The sequence below is a fragment of the Betta splendens genome, chromosome 15 (genome assembly GCF_900634795.4).
Source record: "Betta splendens chromosome 15, fBetSpl5.4, whole genome shotgun sequence".
Classification (NCBI taxonomy): domain Eukaryota; kingdom Metazoa; phylum Chordata; class Actinopteri; order Anabantiformes; family Osphronemidae; genus Betta; species Betta splendens.
Window position 1 is genome coordinate 6,133,588 of NC_040895.2, and position 24,607 is coordinate 6,158,194.

Here is a 24,607-nt window from a genome sequence, read left to right on the forward strand (position 1 = left end):
TTAGCTAAAATCTCAATCTCAATATTGTATCTGGGCCTGCTTTTCCCCACAGCATAGTGTAACTAATCAAAGAGAAGCCAGACAACAAATAAGGTGACCCTGAGAGGAGGCATGTCCAATTCACAACCTTAATATTTGTTCAAAAAAGCAGGTGTAGTGTGAAATGCATGAAATCCTCTTAGGTGTTCATGTCCCTTTGCCATGAAGGACAATAGCAGTAAATTGTACTCACCGCTGAGCAAGTCAGTGGACAATCAAAGTGCATAAGAGAAAATAAAACCTTGTAAAGGACACTGCCACCACCATCAACCTATAGCTCATCATCTGTTTGTGTTGGAGACGGTTCCATTCCATTAAGAACACGCCTCAAAAGTTTCTACAACAGAGGTGAATGTTGTTTTTCTTTATCCCAGTGACAATATTTGCCTAGTGCACAGTCAGTGTCATTTGAAACTATTTGGGTCAAACTACACTCTGCTGAGCTGTTTGGTCAAAATGACCCATTTTGAACAGGAACTACAAACATGACTCAATGTTTTTTTTTTTTCAAGGGAGCAGAGATCTGTCACTTTGTAATCAATCATAGAGATAATTAAAAAAAATACAGACTCCTCCAAACATGTTTAGTTCAATTACTTGAGTTTAATAGAATATATTATAGTGGGTGCCTTTCTGTGTGGAGTTCGCATTTTCTCCCCATGTTCGCCTCCCACGGTCCACAAACAAGCCTTAGGTTCATTGGTCACTCCAGATTGTGAGTGTGAGTGTGTGTGTGTGAATGGTTGTCTCTCTATGTGTTGCCCTGCGATGGACCGGCAGGCTGTCCAGGGTCTACCCCGCCTCTCATCCGAAGCTGGCTAGGCTCCAGCATCCCCCGCGACCCCACATTAGGGATTAAGCAGTAGAAGATGGATAGTTCAAAATGTCAGTTTTTATTTGCTGAGGTTTCCATCTAGACATATTAAAAGACATGGAAACAGCAACTTTTCACCCAAGTGTTGCAATTGACCAGTGCTTCTTATGTCCCAGATGTGTCCTGTGGCAATAAATCACACCTATCAGTTTCTCATTTGTTGAATTTGTTGTTAAAAGCACAAATCTGTATATGACACCATTTTTAATCTGACAAAAGAGGGGGATCAAGTGCCTTACATAATACAGCAGCTGGATAACAAATGCAACCCACGGACATACGCGTCACTACACGGACACAGCAGAGGTGAAGGTATTACAGGCGTTGACTAAAGAAACAGCCATATAACTGAATGCAAACCCCCTCATCAGCAGCAAGAATCAGAAAGCCAGGTGGGAATTTGCTGAACGGTCCAGAGATGAGTCACAGAATTTCAATTACAGAGAAATGGAAAGGCCAAAGTACAGAGAAAGAAGGTTTATGATCATAATTCAAACCAAACAGGTCCGTATGGGAAGCAGAGTAGACATAACGTCATGGGTTGGGTGCTCCCTTCCACCGCAGAGAATCAATACATAATTTTTCAAATTGTATGAGATAATTGGGAGGAGCATCATGCAGCAAGATAAGAATCCAAACACATGCAAATCAAGACATGACTTCATGTGGAAGGTTTTAGACTTGCCAGGTAACTCAGCAGACCTAAATCTAATTCTTCCCTAAACTAAAAGTGAACTGATTTTATTGAATTTATTTCAAAATCTGTTCTTGTGTGTTCTGTACTTTTGGTGGAACAAGGTGAAGTCTTTGTCATATGTACTGTAAATAGTTAACTTCTGTCCTATTTTAATCATTTGATCTTAATATTACTTCCGTTTACAGTAAACACATATGTGTTGAGAATTACTGCACATCAACTCCTCAATGCTAATGCATTTTTCAATGGCAGTTATAATTATTGATACATATATTATATATTCAGATAACTGAAGGTTGTCAGTTAAATTTGTCTGTTTCTTATTGGTGGCATGTACGTGACAGGTGGTGTCTGGCAACCTGTACTTACTACTTTGAAGCCCTTATTTTGGTTATTAACAGTCCTAGTGGAGTCTGACTGATGCTTTCTTTGAAAACACTGTTTTATGATTGATTTCAGGAAACTGCCTGATACACATTTAAACGTCCAGACTTGATAAACATTATGATGTTCAGTTCTTTGAGGAAGATCCAAGGGTGAATTATTCTGAGGTGCTACGCACTAATAATACAATTTTGATAAGAATGAGACGTGTGTGTTGTGAGTATCGCCTGATAAACACATGTATGCGGCGCCCTCGTCTTTCCGTGGGCCGTTCTCGCTCTGTTAGGGTGACGCGAGCATTTCCGGCAGCACGTGAAGGCAGCAGCTGTGTTTGCTGAACGCGTGCCGTGTGCGCCGTGGAGCCCCGCCGACTACAACAATGAGCGTAAGCAGACGTGTTCGGCTAGTTTGAATTGAAGCTTACTTCAGTGAAACTGGCCCTAACATTCACCACATGTGCTTATTGGGTGAGTTTCGACTCCTGAGCTTCATTAACGCTTTCATTTTATTTCCCAGTGAAGGGAACTCATTCATTCTCCACAGCGAACGACAGGCTGGATGCGCACCCTTTATCCGCAAACGTGAACAGTGGGGGGTTTAAAAGTGCCGTAAATACTCGTTCCCTGTGCATAACATCCCCAAGAACCACATGATGAGTCACACACGCGCTCGCACGTTTTGCCTTTCAGGGATTTCCAAAGCACTATTAAATGGAGCTAGAGGACCAATGGTGGAAAGGACAACTGGCTGCAGATATATACGAGGCGCTGCGATACAAAGTGAGTGTCGGAACTTCAGGGATGGCTGCCACAACAACCTGGGTTTTGTCACATGGCACGCCTTGTTGTCATGAGGACGTTGATTTAAACGTTTCATACCTTTTTTCATCATTATATTGTTTTTTAATAATTTTCTCTCTTAGGCTTAAAATTATTAAATAGAAATTAAAGGAAAGTTTCTTTAATTATAATTTAATTTGCATTAACATTTTGTCATTATTTAATTTCCTGGGTTAAAAACGTGATGGAGGCCGTTTTTCTGGATTACGCCACCGAAAACAAGGTCAATTTTTTGATATAAACCTAAGATGTTGTCCATCAGGAGCTCAAGTTGCCTTCCTACAAAGGCCAGTCCCCTCAGCTCAGCTTGAGACGATACTTTGCAGACCTCATAGCCATTGTCAGCAACCGCTTCCAGCTGTGTCCCGCGGCCAGACACCTGGCCGTCTACCTGCTGGACCTCTTCATGGACCGCTATGACGTCACGCTGCAGCAGCTCCACATGGTCTCCCTCTCCTGTCTTCTGTTGGCCAGTGAGTGTGTGCTTGCCTCCCCCCCTGGCGTCCAGTCGCTCACACTGCCCATTGGCCCGACTCTCCTCTCCCTCATCCTCTCTGCAGGTAAATTCGAGGAAAGGGAGGACCGGGTGCCGAAGCTGGACACGCTTAACAGCCTGGGCTGCATGAGCTCCATGAACCTGGTCCTGACAAAGCAGGGTCTGCTCCACATGGAGCTCCTGCTGCTGGAAACCTTCCAGTGGAACCTGTACTTCCCCACAGCTGCTCACTTCATTGAATACTACCTGTCTATAGCCGTCCAGGAGGGAGACCTCCACGATGGCTGGCCCATGACCAGTCTAGAGAAGACTAAATTATACATGGCCAAGTATGCTGATTATTTCCTAGAGGTTTCCCTACAGGGTAAGTGGCCTCAGGGGTAATGGGACTGGTTTGATGGTGTGTGGGATCAGGAAAAAGAGAGTTTGGGTTGGGTCAGTTTGGGTCAGTTGCTGTGCTAAGCTAGTTAGCTTTAGCTATAGCTTCCTGACATGTTGCTGTAGCCTTATTGTGTTGGCCAGAAAGAAGGCAAAGACAGAATCCTATCTGAACAAAGGAATCAAAACTTGACTACACTTCTCCGATGTGCTGCATTAATTAATTTAATAATATGGGCTGTTCCCTCTCCTCAGATCACGTGTTTCTGCATTTCTCCCCCTCGCTGGTGGCGGCCGCGTGCGTGGCCGCCTCCCGCCTCATCCTCCACCTGTCGCCCACATGGCCTCCCCGCCTGCTGCGCCTCACCGGCTACACCTGGGAGATCCTGGTCCCCTGCGCCGAGAAGCTTCTCATGTGCGTGTTCCTCTGCAAAAGACAAAACAAAACAAGACACGTGTCAGTGCTCGGAAGCTAATTACGCTGCTTTGTTCCCCAGGGCACACGACAGTGACGTGAAAGAGGCCAACAAGCAGAAGTGCCCGCAGCCCAGCCAGCAGCAGCAGCAGCAGCAGCAGCAGCAGATGACGTACCACAGCTCAGGCCCGAGCGCCGCTGTGCCCCAGTACCTGCACAGGCCCAGCATGCAGTTCCCCCAGCAGGCTCCACAGCCCGGCCCGGCCCCCGGTCTCAGGCCTGCGTCCTACCTCGGCCACAGCGCAGGCAGCCTGCAGGCTCCTGCCGGCCCCCAGCACAGCACCAGCCAGGCCATCACTGCCTCACTGGATCCGAAGGCCAGCGTCCCCAGCAGGGCTTACCAAGTCAGCGTGCATTATCCCTGCGCCGCTCCGTGCTTCGACAGATGATGGGGTGTCCGGGATGTAGTTATCTCTGGGGGAGGAGGAGAAAAGAGGTGGGGATCCGTTTCCCTCGAACAGAAAAGGGATGCCGTGAAGGAAAGCAAGATTGTTTTTAATTTGAAGAGACTTGAAAGGTGGTGCAGCACTTTGAAACATAAGGTGTACAGAATGTGCAATATGCATCCTCTGCCGTAGTTTCTACGGGGAGCCTGCATGAGGAGTTTTCTTTTTCAAGATGTTTGAGAGCGATATCGCATATGAATGATGTTGTGGCATAGAGGCAGAGTTTGCACCACTGTACTAGTGTTACTGTATAATTTAACCGCAGACCACATGAGTATTAATTAAGTCAGCCAAAGTACCTCAAGTGTTTAAATACCTCGTGGCTGTAGCCTTTGTGACTAAGTTGAAAGAACAGTAAAGGGATTTATCTCAGTTTGTGGTTGTTGTAAGAGAGCACAGTTTGTGTAGGTGTTCCGTTTTCTTGTTTAGTTTTGTTTTTTTTTCTTGGTTTGGTTTGGTTTTGATGATTCCTTTTGTAAAACTAGGAAGTAGTATACTCCTCTAAATGTCACAAATTATTTACAGAGAATATTGTTTCTCTTCCAGAGAGGATTTCATTCAGTGCCGTGCACTTTAGCAACGACCATTTTAAATAAAATACAGATCTGTGTTTAACCGAGATTTTGTTCCAGTTGCTTACTTTTATGTGAAATAAGGTGTTTTTATAGTTGAAATGCTTAAATGTGAGGGATTAAGAACGACTTGATTAGATCTTTTCTTTAAAAAAAAGTAATGCCAAATTAATGTTACTTAAGTTTATTTCAAAATAGTGACATAAAGGTGAAGTTGCCAACTGCTTGGTTATGGTCCACCGTCTGCAGAGGGCAGTATGTGCCACATTTCAGTCATTACTAGTTTCATTACCCCTTCTTGCATGTGGGCTGCAAAGATCAGACCCAGCCCTGAAAAATGTCAGACAGTTTGGATCAGTCTGGATTTCAAAGCTGTTTTTCAAAGGAAACAAGCCTCTGCTCTCAAATCTTGATGAGTGAATAGTTGCACGGTGAATCATGCCTGCACTGTACGGTCACATCAAGGGGTGGAGCCACATGTTTAAGTTTATTTGTGGTCAAGTCTGATGGCAACAGCAAAGCCCTCAATGCATCCTAATTCCTACATGTCATATTGTGGCAGACTCACCAAAATAGCATTTCCGTGCTAAGGTTATTCTCTGAGAAGCTTCCTGTGGAGAAGGAAGCAGACTGCTAGACCTGCAGTAGTGATGAACACTAAAGCCTCCAGGCTGTTTGTGATTCATTGCTCCTCTCCTCCCAAACACTGTGGAGATCAGTTGAGTAGCCAAAACAGTAGGTGGGCTGTGATTTAAGTAGCTTTACCACTCCGCTCTGTTATGTTATTCACTATATTATACTGCATCCAGTTTACACGACTTTCTAAGTACATTGGCTTCGGGTTATTCACTTTCTCCGAATGAAAGAATTTGAAATTTAAGTGGAAATGAAATTCATTCACCCCAGCAGGCAGCATCTTAAATCTCAATACCAGACAGTCCATGAGAAAAGCAGAGAAAGTAATGAGTTCAATGAATTTCACATACTTTACTGTAAATTCTACTGCCCACGCATTCATCTCTACAGACAGACACATAATACCAAGTTTTATTATTTTATATTTAAAATATACATTTGTGTTTGTGATTCAAACTACTCCAATACTCCAGGTTCTTAAGCTCAGACCAAACTAACAATAGTTGTTGCTGCCTCTCCCATAAATAACGGCCAGCTCATCATACTTTAGGGTTACTCATTGAGAAAAGAAAGCACAGAAATGAATCATGTTGTTCTTTGACCTATTAGCACAAAGGCACCAGCTCCCATATTGGAGGAATCAACTTCATTGACAAACTGCTTTAAAGATAGATGAATTTTACCAGTAAACAGTTTCACAATAATTTACGGGAAATGTTTACAGTTGGTAATGGTGATTTCATCTGAGGTGGTTAGAGGTGGAGTGGTTCAGAGTAAAGGGGTCAGAGGAAGCAAACATTTAAAAAAAGACCGAGCGAACAAAATGTAAACGCAGGAAGTGACAATAATCTACGGCAAGATGGAAATATGAGCATAGAACAATAAGCTATAGAAAATAGTCATAGTCAAATTGTTGCTTCAGGGCTCTTCTCTCAGTGCCTCTGTTCATATGATACCAACAAGGGGGGGACTGGTGTGACTGCACACTTGTGCAATGTTGTGTTTCATGTTGCTATAGAGTCCAGAGCCACTTTCACATCTAGAAGCATCATTACAAAGATGGCTATAAAAACTGCTGTAGAGGTTAACATTTCAACCAGAGAAAACACACTGAAATAATCACTTTAGCTATAATATAAATAACAGAGATTTTTTGTTTTTCATCATGAAATTAAGCTTTTAACTAACTAGCTAGTGAACTAATGTGATTTCGATTGACATGAAACAGTTTAGTGTGACTGTGATAAGCCTGCAGGTTAAACAGGAATTACAACATCACATGGAGAAGAGGAAATTACACTTCCATGTTCTGCAGAGATTGATGCATCATCCTCCTCCAGATTCGTGAGCTCATTACGCACAAAGTGTCTCATGAAAACCGCATTGTCCACCTTCAGAAGGAGGATTAATAAGACCATTATCTGCATTTAGATGATATATTACCATCAAACTTCTGCAAACATTGCCAATCATAGCATTATGACAAACTCTTCCCCCTTTTTATTCACTTCAGATGATGTATTTGCCTTCACTCAGTATCAGGGGGCAGATGGTACATACTGTATGCATGCAAGTATGAATAGGTCATTGGAATTTCAGATAAGATGAAGAGGCCCAGCGCCTTAAGCATTTCTGAAGTAGCTCTAGTCTGGAATAACATGGGTTTTATAGAAGAAAACGTGCTGTAAAATGCAATCATGAAATGCATGAAAAACAAGTGTGCTCAATGTGCACACGTGGCGCCTGATAATTTCTCTAGTGCTCTGACAGGCAATGAAAAAAATGAGTGTAAATGATGTCATCCACAGCTAAGGAAACATGTGTAACTAAATAAATAGATTGATATTTACAAGTACAAAACAGATACTGTTTTTGTTGTACCCTAACTATATGTGTTTGGACTATGGGATGAAGCAGCAGATATGATCAAAGTATGGATTGTTTAAAAGATACTACAGTCAATATGCCTTTCATTGTCCATTTTAACCTATTTAAATTCAATCCTACATTGTGAAGAGTTAAAACAGGATTTACTAATCTAAAGTCAGCACACATTGTACTCCAAACTGTGCTGCCCCACGCTTATTTTAGATATTGCATAACAACGTTTCATAACCAAAATTCAGCAAACAGAATGCTCATTATAAAATATCTGTAAATTCAAATTGTCTGTAGCTCCTGTGTGGTTTAACACTGCATTGCACAAATTACAATATTCAGTTAAAATATCACCTCCAAACCAAAATCCAATTACTCTTTTGGTGCTTATATAGTGTATAATAAGCTTTTGAGAACATGAGAGCATATCAATGACATCCTTAGATTTGTTTGTGTGATTTTGATTGTGTATTGGTGTTTAAAAACAAAACACATTTAATGCAGTAAGGAGGTCAAATGTACAATTTAAATTTAGATTTTTTGATTAGCGTTATAGATCTTAGCTACACAGAGACACTTACTGACCTGTTTTGTTATAAACTATTAAAATATAGTTGTAAACTGTGCACCACTGATTTGACAATATTTAGTAATGTTATTATATAGTTACAAAGGAATATGTAACTGTATGCATACAGCAAATACTGGCACTCAGCAGGTTAATTCTACTCAATGCCCCATAAGGATGTTAAATTGCACAGTTGCTGAGTGCTACTTGTGTTTTTTTGCTGAAACACAATTATTGATAATTGATCAGCCTTTGACTTTTCAGGACCATGGTCAGCTCATGGCTCAAGTGAAAATGTATTAACAGGCATACTTAATTAAATTAAGACTATTATAAACTGGCTAAAAACATCATCATCATATTAACATTAGAAAAATGTGTATATTGAGATACAGAGTCGGTAGTAGAATTCAAATTCAGCATTTAAACACATGCGAGAGTGTAAACAAAAGCTAAATGTGCATCTTTTTAATGGTTTAGCTAAAACGCTGCTGGACTGATTGCCTTTTCCTACATTTAACATCGGTAAGAAAAATATGGAATATTCCTTTTCAGCCTTTCAGTCCTTTGCGTTCGTTTCCTCTTTTACGGAGCATTTTGATTGGCTCTTCCGATGCCTCTAGCCAATCAGCTGCCGCCTACTGTGGGGGACGGAATAAATGCAAGATGGCTCCGCATATAAAAACAGTCTTTGGGGTTGCCCCGAACGCGCAACAAAATAACTCTTTACATCTTGTTAGGTTAAAATATTTATCCACCAGGAGTTCTGAAGGGTAACTTGAGCTATAGATTGATGTGCGTATGGTTCTTGGCGATATTTTTTGAGAGAAGATACCGAAGTCACAAGAGGGACAACTTTGATGCCATGAATTGGTGAACTCACTCTCTTCGGCAGACAAGAGTTGGGGCGGCCAGAAACCGAGCCTGGGCCTCAGCTAGCTAGCATTAGCTGCTAAGAAGCTAATGACTTCATCTGCTGTTGTCTGCCGCATTACAAACAGTAAAGAGCAAAAAGGGAAGAGTCTCAAATTACCGGCTGCCTGTTGGATGTGGGGCGTGAAAGGCCACACAACCATCCACCATGGCAGTATCGAGGTAAGATTTACCCAGTGTTATGCTTGTACTGAGTCGGTTTTGTCAGACTTTCCTGAACAGTTAGCCAGCTAACTGGCTAAAACCTGCTAGCTTTGAATTTAGCAATGAATGGGTTGTCGAAGGCCCATAAGCGTTAGCAAGCAGGCTAATAAAACGTAACGCTGTGGTGTAACTAGCTAACTTAATCCAGTCACTACTCATTTTGGTGAGTTTCCAAGGCGACATGAACTCAGAATTGCCAATAAACTATTCTTGAGTGCAGGTGCGATGTGTCAGCCAACTTATTTTTACGTTTTACCGTGTCACAGTGCTCTGTTGATGCTCTCTGTCAGTACAGAGCAGCAATCGTTGGCTCTTCTGGTGAAATTAGAAACATGCCGGTGTCCACACGATCCATTGGCTGTCTGCGCCGAAGAATGTTTGTATTTATAGGCTTAACGGGGACGCTGCTTAGAGGAACAGTTTCCACACTAAACTAGTGTACACAAGATTGTCCTACCAAAAGTTTGCTGCCTCTCCTAATGCTTAAGACCGGGCAGTTTTCAAAATGCACCCTTTAACGTCTTACTAGCTGGCCGTGCTGTTCACTGCGCTTGTTGTGACAATTCCACGTGGTGCCGTTGGTCCCTTTTTGCATAACAAAGTATGCTCATCTGTACTTAAACTTCAGCGTTAGAGCTTCCTGGTCTCATGGCCCATACGTCTCTAATCCACTCCACTTTATTAATAGGCTGCTAATGACATCCGTGCGCGTTTAGGATCATCCTACATGTTACCCTGGTGCCAAGCCAACAGTTTTTAATGTGTATAATCGTTTAGTAGATAAAGAGTGCAGCATTGATAGCATCGCTCTAAAGATAAGTTTGAGACTACATGGAATTTAAGTCATACATGCATCTCTTTAACCAAGGACAGAACTGATAGGCTGCTTTCTTTAGTAGGTTTAAATCTTGGTGGAGCACCACAAATTGGACAAGAGGAAACCGGATGTTTAAGTGCTGAGCTGTGTGTATTGTTTTTGATGTTTCTGTTGACCTTGTATTGTTGTCTTTAACTCTCTTTAGACTTGACCGTTTGTTTATTCTACTTGACACTGGAACAACACCGGTAACCAGGAGAGCAGCAGCCCAGCAGCTTGGAGAAGTCGTCAAACTGCACCCACATGAGCTCAATAATCTTCTATCAAAGGTGTGTGTTTGATACAGCTCGGTTTAAACTCTTTTGCAAGCTCACAGCCAAAAATATGAGGGTGGAGGGTGGACATTTGCCTATCACTGAAATCAAATGTCACGCATTGGTGTATGACAATGTAATGTTTGTCTGTAAGTATGAACTTGTGGCTATTTGAAATGATGGGCGTATACTTTGATCATCTCAGTTGTTACATTTGTCGTAAATTAGGGGTGTTTTCTGGTTACTAGGTGTTGACCTACCTAAGGAGTCCCAACTGGGACACTCGTATAGCAGCAGGCCAAGCTGTTGAAGCCATTGTGAAGAATATTCCCGAATGGGATCCATCCCCCAAGCCTAAAGAAGGTAAGCTCTAAGAATTGTTTGCTGAAAGAGATGCATTCTCCTACGTTTTGGTGATGACTAGGTGATGCATACGTGTGCCTTTTTAAATGTATAATTTGCAGTTAAAATAGATGCTTATGTGAAATGATATCCAGCCTTGTTGGGCTACACTGGAAAACAATGTTTAACTCGCTAATGTTTGCTTTTGTATAGTTATATTTGCCTTTTTACACTACAACTAAGTGATGTAATTTTACCTGAAGATGCCATCATAGGCATTTGTGCAGGCTTTTTAATAGACCAGCTTGTCATATTAAAATGCCTCAGTGCCATACATGATTCACTAATTATACCATAAAACCTAAAAACGAAAATCTATGATGAGACATGTGGGTATTAAGACTTTTTGCTTTGCTTTCTGTAGAGTCCTGTGAGGACTTATCTCCAGAGGACTCCCCCTGTGACCGGTTAAGCTTCTACCATTTTGACATCTCTCGCCTCCTGAAACATGGTGCATCCCTGCTGGGATCGGCTGGCGCTGAGTTTGAGCTGCAGGAGGACAAAAGTGGTCAGTAGTGTTACTTTTATTGTACTTGCTTTCCTTTCACACCAAATATTGTTTGCCAATATGGGTTATGTTTTCAGATTGTAACCCGTTCACAGGCAAACTGTCATCTTGAGTTCGAATGAATTTAAAATTAAGATGAAACTAGTTATGGGCTAGTTTTTGAATTGCTTCACAATTGTCTAACTCTGAGCAAATTGATACACAAGTTTGTACCTTCTACTTTCTCACAAGTTTAGCATGTTCTGTGGATCTTTTCAAGGATATGTGATGGAGAAGGCCAATTCTTTTATTTACCCATGCTAGTTTTTCTTTGAATTCATGTCATTTCTTTCCTTAGCTGAGATGGATCCTAAGGAACGTCTTGCTCACCAAAGGAAGCTTCTCCAGAAAAAACTTGGTCTGGATATGGGTGCTGCCATTGGCATGGACACAGAAGAGCTGTTCAATGATGAAGACCTTGACTATACCTGCCAAACTAGCGGACTTAAACCTCATGGAAGCAAAGTTGCAGCTGGGTCCACCTTCCGCAACCATGTGGTGGGTTCAAATTTTCAAATTAAATTTCTTCAAATTTAGTAGGGATTTGTGTCCTTTTTGGATGAATTGTTTTTAGTCTGAATGTGAAGTGTATCCTCAGTTTCTGTCTGCAATTAAATGTTACCTGTGTAGTTATTGTCTAACTCCTACTTGTCATGCTATTTTCTCAAAAAACAGATACAGATTATGTTATCACTGGCCTGACAATATTTTTGGTGAATCATTCTTCTCAAGGCCTGTTGGTGCTTTTTGTGCTTCCAGGCCTATTGTCTTGGTGCATACTCATGTATTATTCATGATACAACCCTGTGAGACATGTTGTGAGGGGCTGAACATGTTATTCTTTTATTAAGTAAACACTTTTTTAAAAATAAATCCAGACTCTTCAGAATATATTGTCAGATACTGAATAATAACTTTTGCTGTATATATGAGGCTGTATTGTCTATTGAACAGAATTAAATCTCTAAAAATACTTGAGCATGAGTAAGTGAAGGTAAAGCGTGTATGTGTGTGTGTTTTCAGTAATGTTTCATTTTGTAAGTTTAATTCTGTTGTATTGTTTACAGCCCATGCAGGCTGCTGAATTGATCGACTCAGAGTTCCGACCAGGTATGAGCAATCGTCAGAAGAATAAGGCTAAAAGAATAGCCAAGCTAGTAGCAAAGCAACGATCAAGAGATGTTGATCCAAATGAAAAGAGGTATGATAATACATATTGTCTGTTTACAACATGCATGGCTGGAGACTTGTAGCATAAAGGAAAGAGTGTTATAAAATTAATTCAGTTCTGTTTTTTTCTTTTTTTAGTAATGACAGTTTTGAAGGTGAGCCTGAGGAGAAGCGAAGGAAAACCACCAATGTTGTTATTGACCAATCAGCAACTGAGAATAAAGTTTTAATTGATAATGTTCCAGACAGTTCCGGCCTATTTGATGAAGTAAGGAATCAGTAACTTGGAGATTTTTATGTCTTTGGTGGTTAAGTGTTCATGCTTCATGATTGTCTGTTTGTCATTAGACACACGAATGGCCACTGGAGAGTTTCTGTGAGGAGCTTTGCAATGACTTATTCAATCCTTCGTGGGAGGTAAGAAAAACATTAGAGAGTGTGATAATTAATTTTAGCTGACTGTCCACAGCATGAGCATGTGGGCCCAGTTAATGGTACAATCTGTGATCCAAAAGAAAAATCTTGGATTGGACTAGTGTTTGAATAGTTGTAAATGCAAAGAAGATGCAATCTTAATATTAAAAATTGGTGTGAACTTGCATGTGAATATTTTTTATATACGTTATGGTTGTTTGCAGGTTCGTCATGGTGCAGGCACAGGTCTCAGAGAAATACTTAAGTCGCACGGTGCAGGTGGTGGGAAAATGGCGGGATGTACGGTGGAACAGGTACATGCTGGATTTATTTTTTTGTAAAATTTTTTTACCTTTTTTAACATGAGTTTAACATGAAACCTACTGCCTGATGTGCTTTAGATGTTGCGGCAGCATCAAGAGTGGATCGAGGACCTGGTTATCCGATTACTCTGTGTCTTTGCTCTAGACCGCTTTGGGGACTTTGTGTCTGATGAGGTGGGATTTTTGCTAACCCAAAAAACAGCATGTCTGAGCAAGTTACTGTACTACATTCTTTTTTTATGTTGTTACACCAGTGATGAAACATGCATGTGCATCAACAGTTAGGACATGTTGCAACGGAAACCTCAGTGAAATTGGTCTTGTAGTGAGCTGCACCGCTTCAGTTTTATTTAGATGAAGCGTCTCACTTGCTCAATTTAAGCGACAATATTCTACATTATTTTGAAGATGTAGAAAGTATAAAAAAGTCTTAACATTTTAAAGCAGCCGTCATCAGCTATTGAGATTTGAGACCCCATATGTTATACTCAACCTTCAATTGCTCTTCCTGTTCCAGGTGGTGGCTCCTGTCAGAGAGACGTGTGCTCAGACACTTGGTGTTTCGCTTCGCCACATGAATGAAACTGGTGTCTCCCTAACGGTGGATGTGTTGCTGAAGCTCCTTAAAGAGGACCAGTGGGAGGTCCGTCATGGAGGCCTGCTGGGGATTAAATATGCTCTGGCTGTCCGACAGGTACCATATGTTCTGTGTGTGTACGATGAGGTTTAAAATAAGTTTACTGGGGTTCTACAGAGAATAGATCTCTGTGCCATATGGCCATGCATATACATCAAGGGAGTGTGAGGATGTGTGCAAGGATGAAAAGCATTTATTGGGCTATTAGCACATGTGCTCTTTGGGCAGAGATGTCACTGTGGGAGTCTTCCAGTCCTTGCAGCAATCTGTTCATCGGGCTGCTCTTTGTCTTTCAGGACTTGATTTCTGTTCTGCTGCCTCGGGTGCTCCCTGCCATCACTGTTGGACTACAGGACTTAGATGATGATGTCAGAGCTGTGGCAGCTGCAGCCCTCATCCCTGTTGTAGAGGGCTTGGTACAACTTCTACCCAGTAAGGTGCGAGAAACTGAACTGTGTTGGCTCATTGTATTTTACGTTGAAGTTGTACTTCATCTCATGCAATGCTGTTTACACAAGTCTAATTAATCAAAGTAAGATTTCATCTGTTAGGTGCCGTTCATAGTGAATACACTATGGGATGCTCTTTTGGACCTAGATGACCTCACAGCTTCCACTAACAGCATCATGACATTGCTGTCTTCATTGTTAACCTATCCACAGGTTCGACAGTGCAGGTTAGTCTCTGAACCTTATGTTTAAGGTTGTGTGATGTTTAGATACAACTACACCTAAATACATGATAAACCACCACTGAGCAAACGTAACACACTCACCAAATTTAATATCCTAATAATGATCTTGATGGACATCTCTTGAATGTCTGTTTTCTTGACTGTTTCAGCATGCAGCAGTCATTAACAGTCCTGGTTCCTCGTGTTTGGCCATTCCTCAGACACACTATATCTTCAGTAAGACGTGCAGCACTGGAAACTCTCTTCACGCTGCTGTCTAAAGCTGACCAGGTATAATCTAATAGTAAGAAATGTTAATGTAGTATTTTGCTAACTACTTGTGTTGACTTGTAGTCACATGTACTGCATTCTGACCTTTTTTTTAATCCTGTAATTACATTGTGTGTCCCAGAGTTGTGCAGTGTGGATCAACCCTATCTTACAAGATATGCTGCGGCACATGTTCCAGTCTTGTATTCTAGAGAGCAACGAGGAAATCCTTGAATTAATTCAAAAGGTTGTACTTTAGTTCAGCTAAAGTTTGATTATGGGGGATACAATACTTTCATTTCTGCTACTTCCACTAGTATTTTTCATGTAATTGGAGGATATTTTGGATTTACCTTGACTTATTTTTATTGTTGTTTGGGTGTGTGCAGGTGTGGATGGAACTGCTGACCCAGGCCCCTCAGCAGTACATAGTAGCAGCCAGTTGTCCATGGATGGGGGCATGGCTCTGTCTCATGATGCAGGCCTCGCATATTCCTATAGACCTAAATATGCTCCTGGAAGTGAAGGCCCGTTCCAAGGTGCTGCACCATTTTTTTTCTTATAACTCAATCAGGCTAGAACTGTATTCTTCATCTTTTTATATTTTTAGTTGACTATTATTTATAGTCTAAAGTGGAAATGATGCATATTGTTATATTGGTTACTCCCCTAGTAATTTTTGAAGTAAAGTTCCATGTGTTCGTAAAACAGGATAAAGCAGCTACCAAGACACGTCAAGGGACCAATCAGGTAAAGGAAATTGTCCAGGAGTATATAGCCGGAGCGGAAACGGTAACGGATGACCCAGTCACCAGAGACTATGTGGTGCTTCGTGCTCGCCTTATGGCTTCCAAGTAAGTGGTCACTGTTGATGAAGTTATTATTTTTGTAATGATACCTGCTTTTTTTTTTCTCATCAGTTCTGACTTTATTTGTGCAATCTAGATTGCTGGGGGCTTTGTGTCGGTGTATCTGTGATCCACAACTTAATGCTGCATCTCAGGAGATCCGACCTGCTGAGTCTTTAGGCCAACTGCTACTCTTCCACCTCAACTCAAAGTCTGCCCTGCAGCGCATAGCTGTGGCTATGGTGCTTTGCGAGTGGGCTGCATTGCAGGAGGTAAAAACCATAGGCAGAATTTACTTAACGTATACTCATTCAAAGTGTGTGTTTTTTTTTGTTTTTTTTTTTAATCCATGGTATGAGCCTAATGGAATTGGGCATTTAGCAAAAATGCCTTTAGCTTTTTGATGTCTTTGTTTCAGGATTGTCAAGTAGTGTCATCCTTGGTGCAGCCTCGTCTCCTGGCCATTCTGTCAGAGCAGCTGTACTATGATGAGATTGCCATTCCCTTTACGCGTATGCAGAACGAGTGCAAGCAGCTCATTGCATTGCTCGCTGATGCCCAAATAGATGTGCAAGAACGCCTCAGTAGCAGTGTTTTTACCATTGACCAAGCCAATGAATTGGTAAGCTCTCCCGCTTAATGACTTGTATTTTATTGACCCACTAAAATCACACACAATAAAAAAAAAATAGGTAAACTATAACTACCGTTAATTCAGATGGCACAGCCAGTTAAGATATTAAGCTTTTGTGTTTTGTTCAACTAATTTTTTTTTTTCTGAAATTCTGAACTGACAGCTTTTGATATGAGGTTCCAGGTAAAGCGTTTCCTATTCCAGTCATTCACTTTCTCCTCTCTTGTGTCCCAGGTAACTACCATCTTCACAGAGTCAACAGCAGGTCTAAATGCAAAATCTAAACAGTTTCAAGCACTGGACAGCAAACGACAGCAGGCTCAGGCAACAGTGACCGAGACCAGCTCAGAATGGCAGCAGCTTCATCTGCGTGTCCACATGTTTGCAGCCTGTGCAGTAATTAACCTGCAAACACTTCCTGACAAGCTTAACCCACTGGTCAGGCCTCTGATGGAGGCCATCAAGCGAGAAGAGAATGCACTGGTTCAGGGCTATGCTGCTGCTTTTATAGCCAAGCTCTTGCAGCAGTGTGCTGGACGCTCACCGTGCCCCAATCCCAAAATCATTAAAAACCTCTGCAACTCTGCCTGTGTGGACTCCACGGCTACACCCTCCTCTGCATCCCCAGTACCCCCAGCACAGGACAATTCCAAAGGTAGGTTCTGCTGTGACATGCACATATTTTTAGAACCTTGATAAAAATCACTACGGCAGCCCTTCAAATACTGTCATCTGTGAATGTTGAAAAATGATGCAATATTTGGTGTTTTTATATCTTTAGGTGGTGGTTTAGAGAAAGATGGCATGCATCACATGGTTTGCAAAACACGCGGCATCATCACCCTGTACCGTCACCAAAGGGCAGCATTTGCTATCACTAGCAAGAGAGGTCCTGCCCCTAAAGCCCCAAAGACCCCTGTGACAGAGCTTCCACCTGGAAGCACCATCAATACTGAACATGATGAGGTACAGGAGGGCACTGGGGTGCACTAGTAGTTTCTTTCTGTCAACAGTATGTTTACTCTTATGTATGTATGTATGTATGTATGTATGTATGTATGTATGTATGTATGTATGTATGTATGTATGTATGTATGTATGTATGTATGTATATATGTATTTATTTATTGTAGAGCAAGAAGCCATTTCTTATTCAGAGGAGAGGGGCAGAATTCTCCCTAACAACTATTGCACGGCACTTTGGAGCAGATCTCATTAAGTCTTTGCCGTACCTCTGGGAGAACATGGTGGGACCACTGAGGACTGCAGTTACTGAAAATCAAAGCATTGGTATGTTGACCTCACCGTGTTGTAGTTGTTGGATTGCAATTTTTTCCAAGCTCCACATGAGATCTTCAGGTTTCAAGGAAGTCTTTGAAGCTCAGTCCTGAGTATTCAGACAATAATACATTTTGTCCTTCGGGATATTCTGTTTGAAGATGGTTGCAGCTTCAATTTTATAATGTTATTGAAAAATCTGTATGAGGGGAAAATGTGCCTAGACATAAAAATACACACTCACACACACAATATTAAACAAAATCGTGGCAATTTCAATGACTCTTTTTTTTTTTTTTTTAATGGATAATTTGTTTTTTGCAGGCCACAATGTGATTAAGCACAGGGTCAAAAGGGGCAAAAAACCCAACTGTCCAACAGCTTGAAATTCACATTAGTTTAAGTAAATTCTCGGCCTGAATCATCATTTGCCTTCTTTGTGTTCTAGATAGGCAGGTCCAGCTGGAAAGGGGAGACACTGCAGCTCAGGAACTGGTGAATTCTCTGCAAGTTCTGGAGATCACAGCTGGGGCCATGGCCACAGAACTCAAGCCTTTGGTAAGGCTGCGTCAACAAGACTGTATCATATGACAAGACCTTTACATAATCTCACAAACATATGGAATAGAGTAGATAAGTGGCATTTAGGATTGCAGATGGGACTCCCAGGTGATAAACTACACTGGAATTGAGGTGAAGTTTCAGACCTCTTAATGTCTTGTCTTTCCTCTCGTAGTTACTACAGCACCTTCCCCATCTGTTCACCTGCCTGCAGCACCCATACACAGCCGTGCGTCACATGGCAGCACGCTGTGTGGGCATCCTCAGTAAAATTGTCATGTTGGAGACCATGAACAGTTTCCTGGAATGTGTACTACCCTGGTTAGCCGCTATTGATGACTCCACCAAGCAGGAGGGTGCCATCGAGTCTTTGGCCTGTATCCTGGACTCTGACAATTAGATTCTCGTGTGCACTATAAATATTTTAGGGTCTTCTGGTTGTTGGGTTTTATTTCTAGCCTGTACAGTCCTTGACGTGTCTCCAGGTGTCATGGAGCAGCTGGATGTGGACATTGTGCCCTACATTGTGCTGCTGGTTGTACCAGTGCTTGGCCGTATGAGCGACCCCAGTGATAGCATTCGTTTCATGGCCACACAGTGCTTTGCTACGCTCATCCGCCTGCTGCCACTAGAGGTAAGAGCAAACAAACGGCTAAAACAGTGTTTGAAAGTAATCTTTTGGTAATAACCTGAAATCATAGTATTAATTGAAGGTGAAGGTAACATTTATTTGTTCTTGTTACAGGCAGGCATACCAGACCCTCCAGCCATGTCTGCTGACCTCATCCGCCAGAAAGCCAGAGAACGTCACTTTCTTGAGCAACTGTTAGATGGCAGAAAGTTGGAGAACTACAAGATCCCTGTGCCCATTAAGGCCGAGCTCAGGAAGTACCAGCAGGTGGGGTTCATGTTTTCAGTATTTCTAGAGAAGGTAATGAAGGGTGACACTCACAACAACAACTCCCAGATCATGCCTGTGATTTATGCTTGATTTGTTTTGTCAGATCACTTTTCTGCTACACAAGTTTTATTTTAAATGCTGCAGACCACGGTGCTGAGAACAGATGGGTTTTCCTGACAGAATACATATAAAGCAGCCAATTGGCAGCAGAGAATTGTTCCAGTAGGTCTTGGAAATGCAGGGACAAGCTATCTATCTCTTTTACAGAGCAGTGCTGAAAGTGTTTCTACCATTGTCAGTCTGTTGATTAACGCAACCTCATAGATCCAAATCTACTCAGCCTTAGCTGACTCGGATGACAATGCTATTTTGAAACCAAACACGGCTACAGGAAACGGGCTTGCGTCTGTGTCTGCTTTAGCGAGCAAGGCTTTGTGTTTGTAGTTTAAATTTGGCTTTGTGTCATGTCACAGGATGGAGTGAACTGGCTGTCATTCCTGAATAAATACAAGCTTCACGGGATCCTTTGTGACGACATGGGTCTCGGCAAGACACTGCAGTCCATCTGCATTCTGGCAGGAGATCACTACCTCAGGTACAGTCCAGTTTTAGTTGTACGGCTTCAGCTCCTTATTTGTCAGTCATCTACAGCATTTTTCAATTAGAACATTGTGTAAATGTATGATACCACCGTAAACAGAGGACCTGTCATTAAAGCTCAAAGGGTTATGTTTTATTTGACTAGATTTTCTTTTCAAAAGGAAGTTTATATTAATCTTTAAATGTTAAGTAAATTGTATTAACACTGAGTTTTCCTTAACATGTTGTGCAGGGCACAAGAATATGCCAAGACGAAGGCTGCAGACTGCAGCCCCCTCCCTTCGCTGGTGGTGTGTCCTCCCACACTGACTGGCCACTGGGTGGATGAAGTAAGCAAATTCTGCTCCAAAGAATACCTCAACCCTCTGCACTACACTGGACCTCCTACAGAACGAATGCGGTGAGGACCAGTCAGCTTACCTGTTGAAATGTAATAGTAAAAACCTGCATTCTTTCAAGACTATCTAAAAGATCATGTGAATTTTTTTTCCCAGGTTGCAGCACCAGGTGAAAAAACACAACCTTATTGTAGCCTCGTATGACGTTGTAAGAAACGACATTGACTTTTTTAGGTGAGTAATATGCCTAAATAAGTGTACATTTATGTTTGTACAGCTGTTCTCACTAGTTAAAGTATTTTTAATGTTTCAGAAATATAAAATTTAATTACTGCATCCTTGATGAGGGTCATGTCATCAAGAATGGGAAAACAAAACTTTCCAAAGCCATCAAGCAACTGGCTGCCAACTTCCGGGTCATCCTGTCAGGAACCCCTATTCAGGTGAGATACAGTTTTAAATTTCTACCGCTTTTTTTCCCCCCTTTTGTATCGAAGAGTTGGAGGGTGAACTTTTTTTTGTTTTTCCCAATCCTGTCTGCCCTCAGAACAACGTTCTGGAGCTGTGGTCGTTGTTTGATTTCCTCATGCCGGGCTTCCTTGGAACAGAACGCCAGTTTGCTGCTCGCTATGGCAAACCAATACTGGCCAGTCGAGATGCAAAAAGCTCCTCACGGGAGCAGGAGGCAGGTATGTCAGCTCTGTTAGAACATTTAGAACAACTCTATTGATTTGTTAAAAGACTATGTAACTTTCTTCCCATCAACAACATCAGACATCATCAACACATTGGTGTATATTCTCCTTGTAGGCGTCCTAGCAATGGAGGCTCTACATCGACAGGTGTTACCTTTCCTTCTGCGTAGAATGAAGGAAGACGTGCTCCAGGACCTTCCCCCTAAAATAATTCAGGACTATTACTGCAACCTTAGTCCTCTACAGGTATGTGGTGGTTTATCAGACAAAACTCTGCTCACAGGAAAAAGTTACCATGTATAGAAATGCTATAATGAACTTGGCTGCCAACATATTATAGCTGGATAATGAAGATCATCATGTAACAGTCTGATGCTTTGTTACCTGCAGGTTCAGTTATATGAAGACTTTGCAAAGTCTCGAGCCAAGGCCACCGTGGATGACAGCATCTCTACAGCCTCTGCAGAAGAAGAGGAAAAGCCTAAACTGAAGGCTACAGGCCATGTTTTCCAGGTACAGATTGTTTTCAGCTCAAGTGTTTCCCTTGTACCCACTGAGGAAATCTGCTTCAAATATTAGGTGTTAAATAATTTCAGCGATTAGTTTAGTTTTGTATAGGCACCGTTTGTTCAATAATATGTTCTATATTTCCTACTCATGGCTAATGTCACCAACACTTGTCAAATAACATCAATAAGTATCTTGTGAACACGTTTACGTATTGTTTTTACCACCACAGCATCTTATTTACAGTACATTTAAACTATGGCTAAAGTCTTGCACATTAAAATTAAAGTAGCCAAATTGCTTATTACCAGAGTCCTGTATTAGCTTTCATGCAGTGGCTTTTACTTTGATTTCCTTTCACCTTGATTTTTTTTTTTCCAGGCCCTGCAGTACTTGAGGAAGCTATGCAACCATCCAAGTTTGGTTCTGACCCCTCAGCATCCAGAGTACAAGCGTATCACTGAGCAGCTGGCAGGTCAGAACTCCAGTCTGCGTGATATCCAGCATGCACCAAAACTCTCTGCCCTCAAACAGGTACTGTACCTCTGCCTTTTTAGAATTTACCACTACACCCGAAACTGGTTTACTGTAGTTTTCATGTTCATTGCTTTCTCCAGTTGTTGTTGGACTGTGGTCTGGGTGGTGGCGGAGGATCAGAGGGTGGAACTGAGGCAGTGGTGGCCCAGCATCGCGTGCTCATTTTCTGTCAGTTAAAGAGCATGCTGGATATCGTGGAGCACGACCTGCTGAAACCCAAACTGCCCACTGTCACCTACCTGAGGCTGGACGGTGGTGTGCAGGCTGGCCTGCGCCACTCCATCGTTTCCAGGTCAGTAGATCGATACCTCACAGATTTTTAGATCTCTGATGCTTTTTAATGTACTTAACATATGATACTGAACTTGAATTATTTTTCTGGACTTTCTTCTTTTTGTAATTCAGGTTTAACAACGATCCTTCTATTGATGTGCTGCTTCTGACCACACATGTTGGTGGTCTGGGACTGAACCTGACTGGTGCGGACACTGTTGTATTTGTAGAACATGATTGGAACCCAATGAGGGACCTACAGGCCATGGATCGTGCCCATAGAATAGGACAGGTACATTTGATATATACGTTTTAAGATACACATGATGGGCTTTAAGTTGACAAAGAACTGTTTTAATTTGTCAGTAACAGTCATTCGGTTACCACTCTCACTATTTGTGTTCCAGAAACGGGTTGTGAACGTGTACAGGCTGATTACACGAGGCACACTGGAGGAGAAGATCATGGGGCTTCAGAAGTTCAAGATGAGCATCGCCAACACTGTCATCAGCCAAGAGAACACCAGCCTGCAAAGCATGGGCACAGACCAGCTCCTCAACCTGTTCACTCTAGATAAGGTGAGACCATCAAGTGTCCAGAGCTGAAAGACTGAGAGTAGAATTAGAAGTGTAGGAACTCAAAGCATTAGATCACTAAAAACATCATAATTTCAAAGACTCAGTGAAGCATTTTGTGATGATATAAGTTAACTTTATAATAATTGACACAAAGCTATACATATGAACAAGTAGTAGGTTGGAGATGCCTTTTACACAAACCTAGACAATGCTGCTACTGATTACGTATAGTATTTACAATTTTTATTGTACCAATATTGAACCTGTAAGCTTGCTATGAAGTGTTCATCCTGAACTTGCTGCGCTTTCAGGATGAGAGGTGTGCGAAGGGCGAGCAGTCACAGACAACCTCAGGGAAGGCCTCGATGAAGTCGGTGCTGGACGGCCTGGGGGAGCTGTGGGACCAGCAGCAGTACGACACGGAGTACAACCTGGACAGCTTCATGCACTCCCTGCAGTAGCAGTGTTAACCTCACACAGCCTCTGTGTTCTGGCCAAGCAGGACCTGGTTAGAACCCAGGGGACAGACCCCCCCTCGCAACTTACACACGAGGACAGGAAAGTGTTGCTGAATATTTAGAGGAATAACAGAAACACAGCCAGAAAAAGAAGCCAGTGTTTGACTTGGATTAAGAGAAATTCCCCAACTGATGTTTTCTTCTGCCTCTGACCATTGTTGGTCATTATTTCATTTGCTTTTTATCAAGCCCTAACAGAATACAATGGTGATGGTGCAACATCCCCAGTGTTACTTTGTATTATGGAACCACAGTGTCCGTTCTGTGCTCAGCGATGCTGCTCCATGCTGTCAAGCATTCGGTTTATCATATTAACAGTGACCTTTTTGTACTAGCACCAGGTACTTTTACTGCCCACTGTCTTTGCTGCTGCATTGCCTGAGTGTGCATAGTGTTAACTGCTTCATATATGATATTAAGTCAGTCGCACCTCTCCTCATATCAGCCCCACCCTGACCCCTGCCTCTGCTCTATACAGTCTTAAGCACTGTGGTGCACCGCCACAGATGTCAGCGCCCCTCTCCCTGATGGATACAAACATGTTTCCATACGACGAAGGAAAGTGGTGTGAAAGTGACGAGCTCACTGTGAAACCACAGGATGTCATCGCAGCGTTGTGAAAGTTTAAGACGGTTAATGCTGTAGGAATGAAGCTCTTCTACAGGAGGACTCCAACCCTTTGCATGGTGATAAAGGGAACTCACCCCAGGACAGTGTGCATTGGTGTCAGCAGGCTTTGGGGGAGGAAGTCATTTTTTGTGTCCAGCTCCTGCAAATGTGATGTAAAATGACTGGTGGGAGCACTGTACATGAGGCAACGTTACAGAGACTGAACATGGCGCCAAACTCAAACTGGTACCTGAAAGTTGTCACAAATATTTTAAAAGAGAAAGACTTGTACATATTTCTGTAATGGCTGGCTTTTGTTAATGATTGTGGAATTTTAATAAATTCTACAGCACTTTTGTTGAAGAGCACTTTTTTTTTTCTTTGTATTATGACTCTAATGGCCAGAAGATGGTGTGATTGTACATTAAGAAAAGTAATGGCTCAGATGTGAGATTCTAAACCATGGCTGTGTTACTTTTATTTCTGTTGCTTCCACATCTCCTGGGGAAACAAATGAGTGCTTCAGGACAGCTACTGGATCAACCCTTCATTGACTAATTACTGCCTGGTCACCTGACTCTGAAATAAAAAGGCCGTAGTGTTTGATCCAGGCTGTGGGTAAGGTGTAAATGGATGTCATGCAAAACACCACAAGGTTTCACAGCGTCATACAACTATGTTTAATAAGAGTTGCTTATTGGTACAGAAAAGAAAAATGAAGGTGGGAACTGCAGCTTCTGACGC

The 24,607-nt window shown here is 42.0% G+C and overlaps 2 protein-coding genes and 1 long non-coding RNA gene across 4 annotated transcripts; 2 read left to right on the plus strand and 1 right to left on the minus strand.

Annotated features, from left to right (window-relative positions):
* Positions 1 to 2,242: 2,242 nt before the first annotated feature.
* On the plus strand, positions 2,243 to 5,247 carry ccnj (cyclin J). 2 transcript variants are annotated; one of them, XM_029175936.3, is made up of 6 exons: positions 2,244 to 2,461; positions 2,684 to 2,773; positions 3,096 to 3,306; positions 3,394 to 3,693; positions 3,963 to 4,122; positions 4,205 to 5,247. In XM_029175936.3, exons 2-6 carry the CDS (start codon positions 2,705 to 2,707, stop codon positions 4,569 to 4,571), a joined length of 1,107 nt encoding a protein of 368 aa, XP_029031769.1. In that variant the 5' UTR covers positions 2,244 to 2,461; positions 2,684 to 2,704; the 3' UTR covers positions 4,572 to 5,247. The 2 variants fall into 2 exon arrangements, with proteins under 2 accessions (XP_029031768.1, XP_029031769.1); XM_029175935.3 differs by having other exon boundaries at positions 2,243 to 2,461; positions 3,096 to 3,693.
* Positions 3,995 to 9,936, minus strand: LOC114870826 (uncharacterized). Its single transcript, XR_003788433.3, has 3 exons — positions 9,676 to 9,936; positions 4,524 to 4,596; positions 3,995 to 4,134 (listed from the first exon to the last, which is right to left on the minus strand). It is a non-coding gene; the product is annotated as an uncharacterized LOC114870826 (long non-coding RNA).
* Positions 8,940 to 24,226, plus strand: btaf1 (BTAF1 RNA polymerase II, B-TFIID transcription factor-associated). The gene is made up of 38 exons (XM_029175921.3): positions 8,940 to 9,377; positions 10,442 to 10,565; positions 10,799 to 10,913; positions 11,317 to 11,460; positions 11,798 to 11,997; positions 12,567 to 12,700; positions 12,808 to 12,937; positions 13,018 to 13,086; positions 13,308 to 13,397; positions 13,485 to 13,580; positions 13,924 to 14,100; positions 14,340 to 14,480; positions 14,595 to 14,719; positions 14,887 to 15,007; positions 15,129 to 15,233; positions 15,376 to 15,525; positions 15,698 to 15,840; positions 15,932 to 16,106; positions 16,253 to 16,456; positions 16,703 to 17,123; positions 17,250 to 17,434; positions 17,602 to 17,758; positions 18,195 to 18,304; positions 18,483 to 18,684; positions 18,793 to 18,941; positions 19,053 to 19,205; positions 19,682 to 19,803; positions 20,041 to 20,208; positions 20,303 to 20,380; positions 20,460 to 20,589; positions 20,694 to 20,835; positions 20,957 to 21,087; positions 21,232 to 21,354; positions 21,730 to 21,882; positions 21,966 to 22,177; positions 22,291 to 22,450; positions 22,566 to 22,736; positions 23,048 to 24,226. The coding sequence occupies exons 1-38, from the start codon at positions 9,364 to 9,366 to the stop codon at positions 23,195 to 23,197; spliced, it is 5,574 nt and encodes a 1,857-aa protein (XP_029031754.1). The 5' UTR covers positions 8,940 to 9,363; the 3' UTR covers positions 23,198 to 24,226.
* The last annotated feature ends 381 nt before the right edge of the window (positions 24,227 to 24,607 follow it).

Bases quoted from the DNA above. Each gene is read 5' to 3' on its own strand.
- ccnj (XM_029175935.3), top strand. From the start codon at position 2,705: ATGGAGCTAGAGGACCAATGGTGGAAAGGACAACTGGCTGCAGATATA. The intron at 3,694-3,962 runs GTAAGTGGCCTC...CCCTCTCCTCAG, and splicing joins CCTAGAGGTTTCCCTACAGG to ATCACGTGTTTCTGCATTTC. The intron at 4,123-4,204 runs GTGCGTGTTCCT...TTTGTTCCCCAG, and splicing joins TGCGCCGAGAAGCTTCTCAT to GGCACACGACAGTGACGTGA.
- btaf1 (XM_029175921.3), top strand. The intron at 14,101-14,339 runs GTACCATATGTT...TTTGTCTTTCAG, and splicing joins ATGCTCTGGCTGTCCGACAG to GACTTGATTTCTGTTCTGCT. The intron at 20,836-20,956 runs GTATGTCAGCTC...TTCTCCTTGTAG, and splicing joins CTCACGGGAGCAGGAGGCAG to GCGTCCTAGCAATGGAGGCT.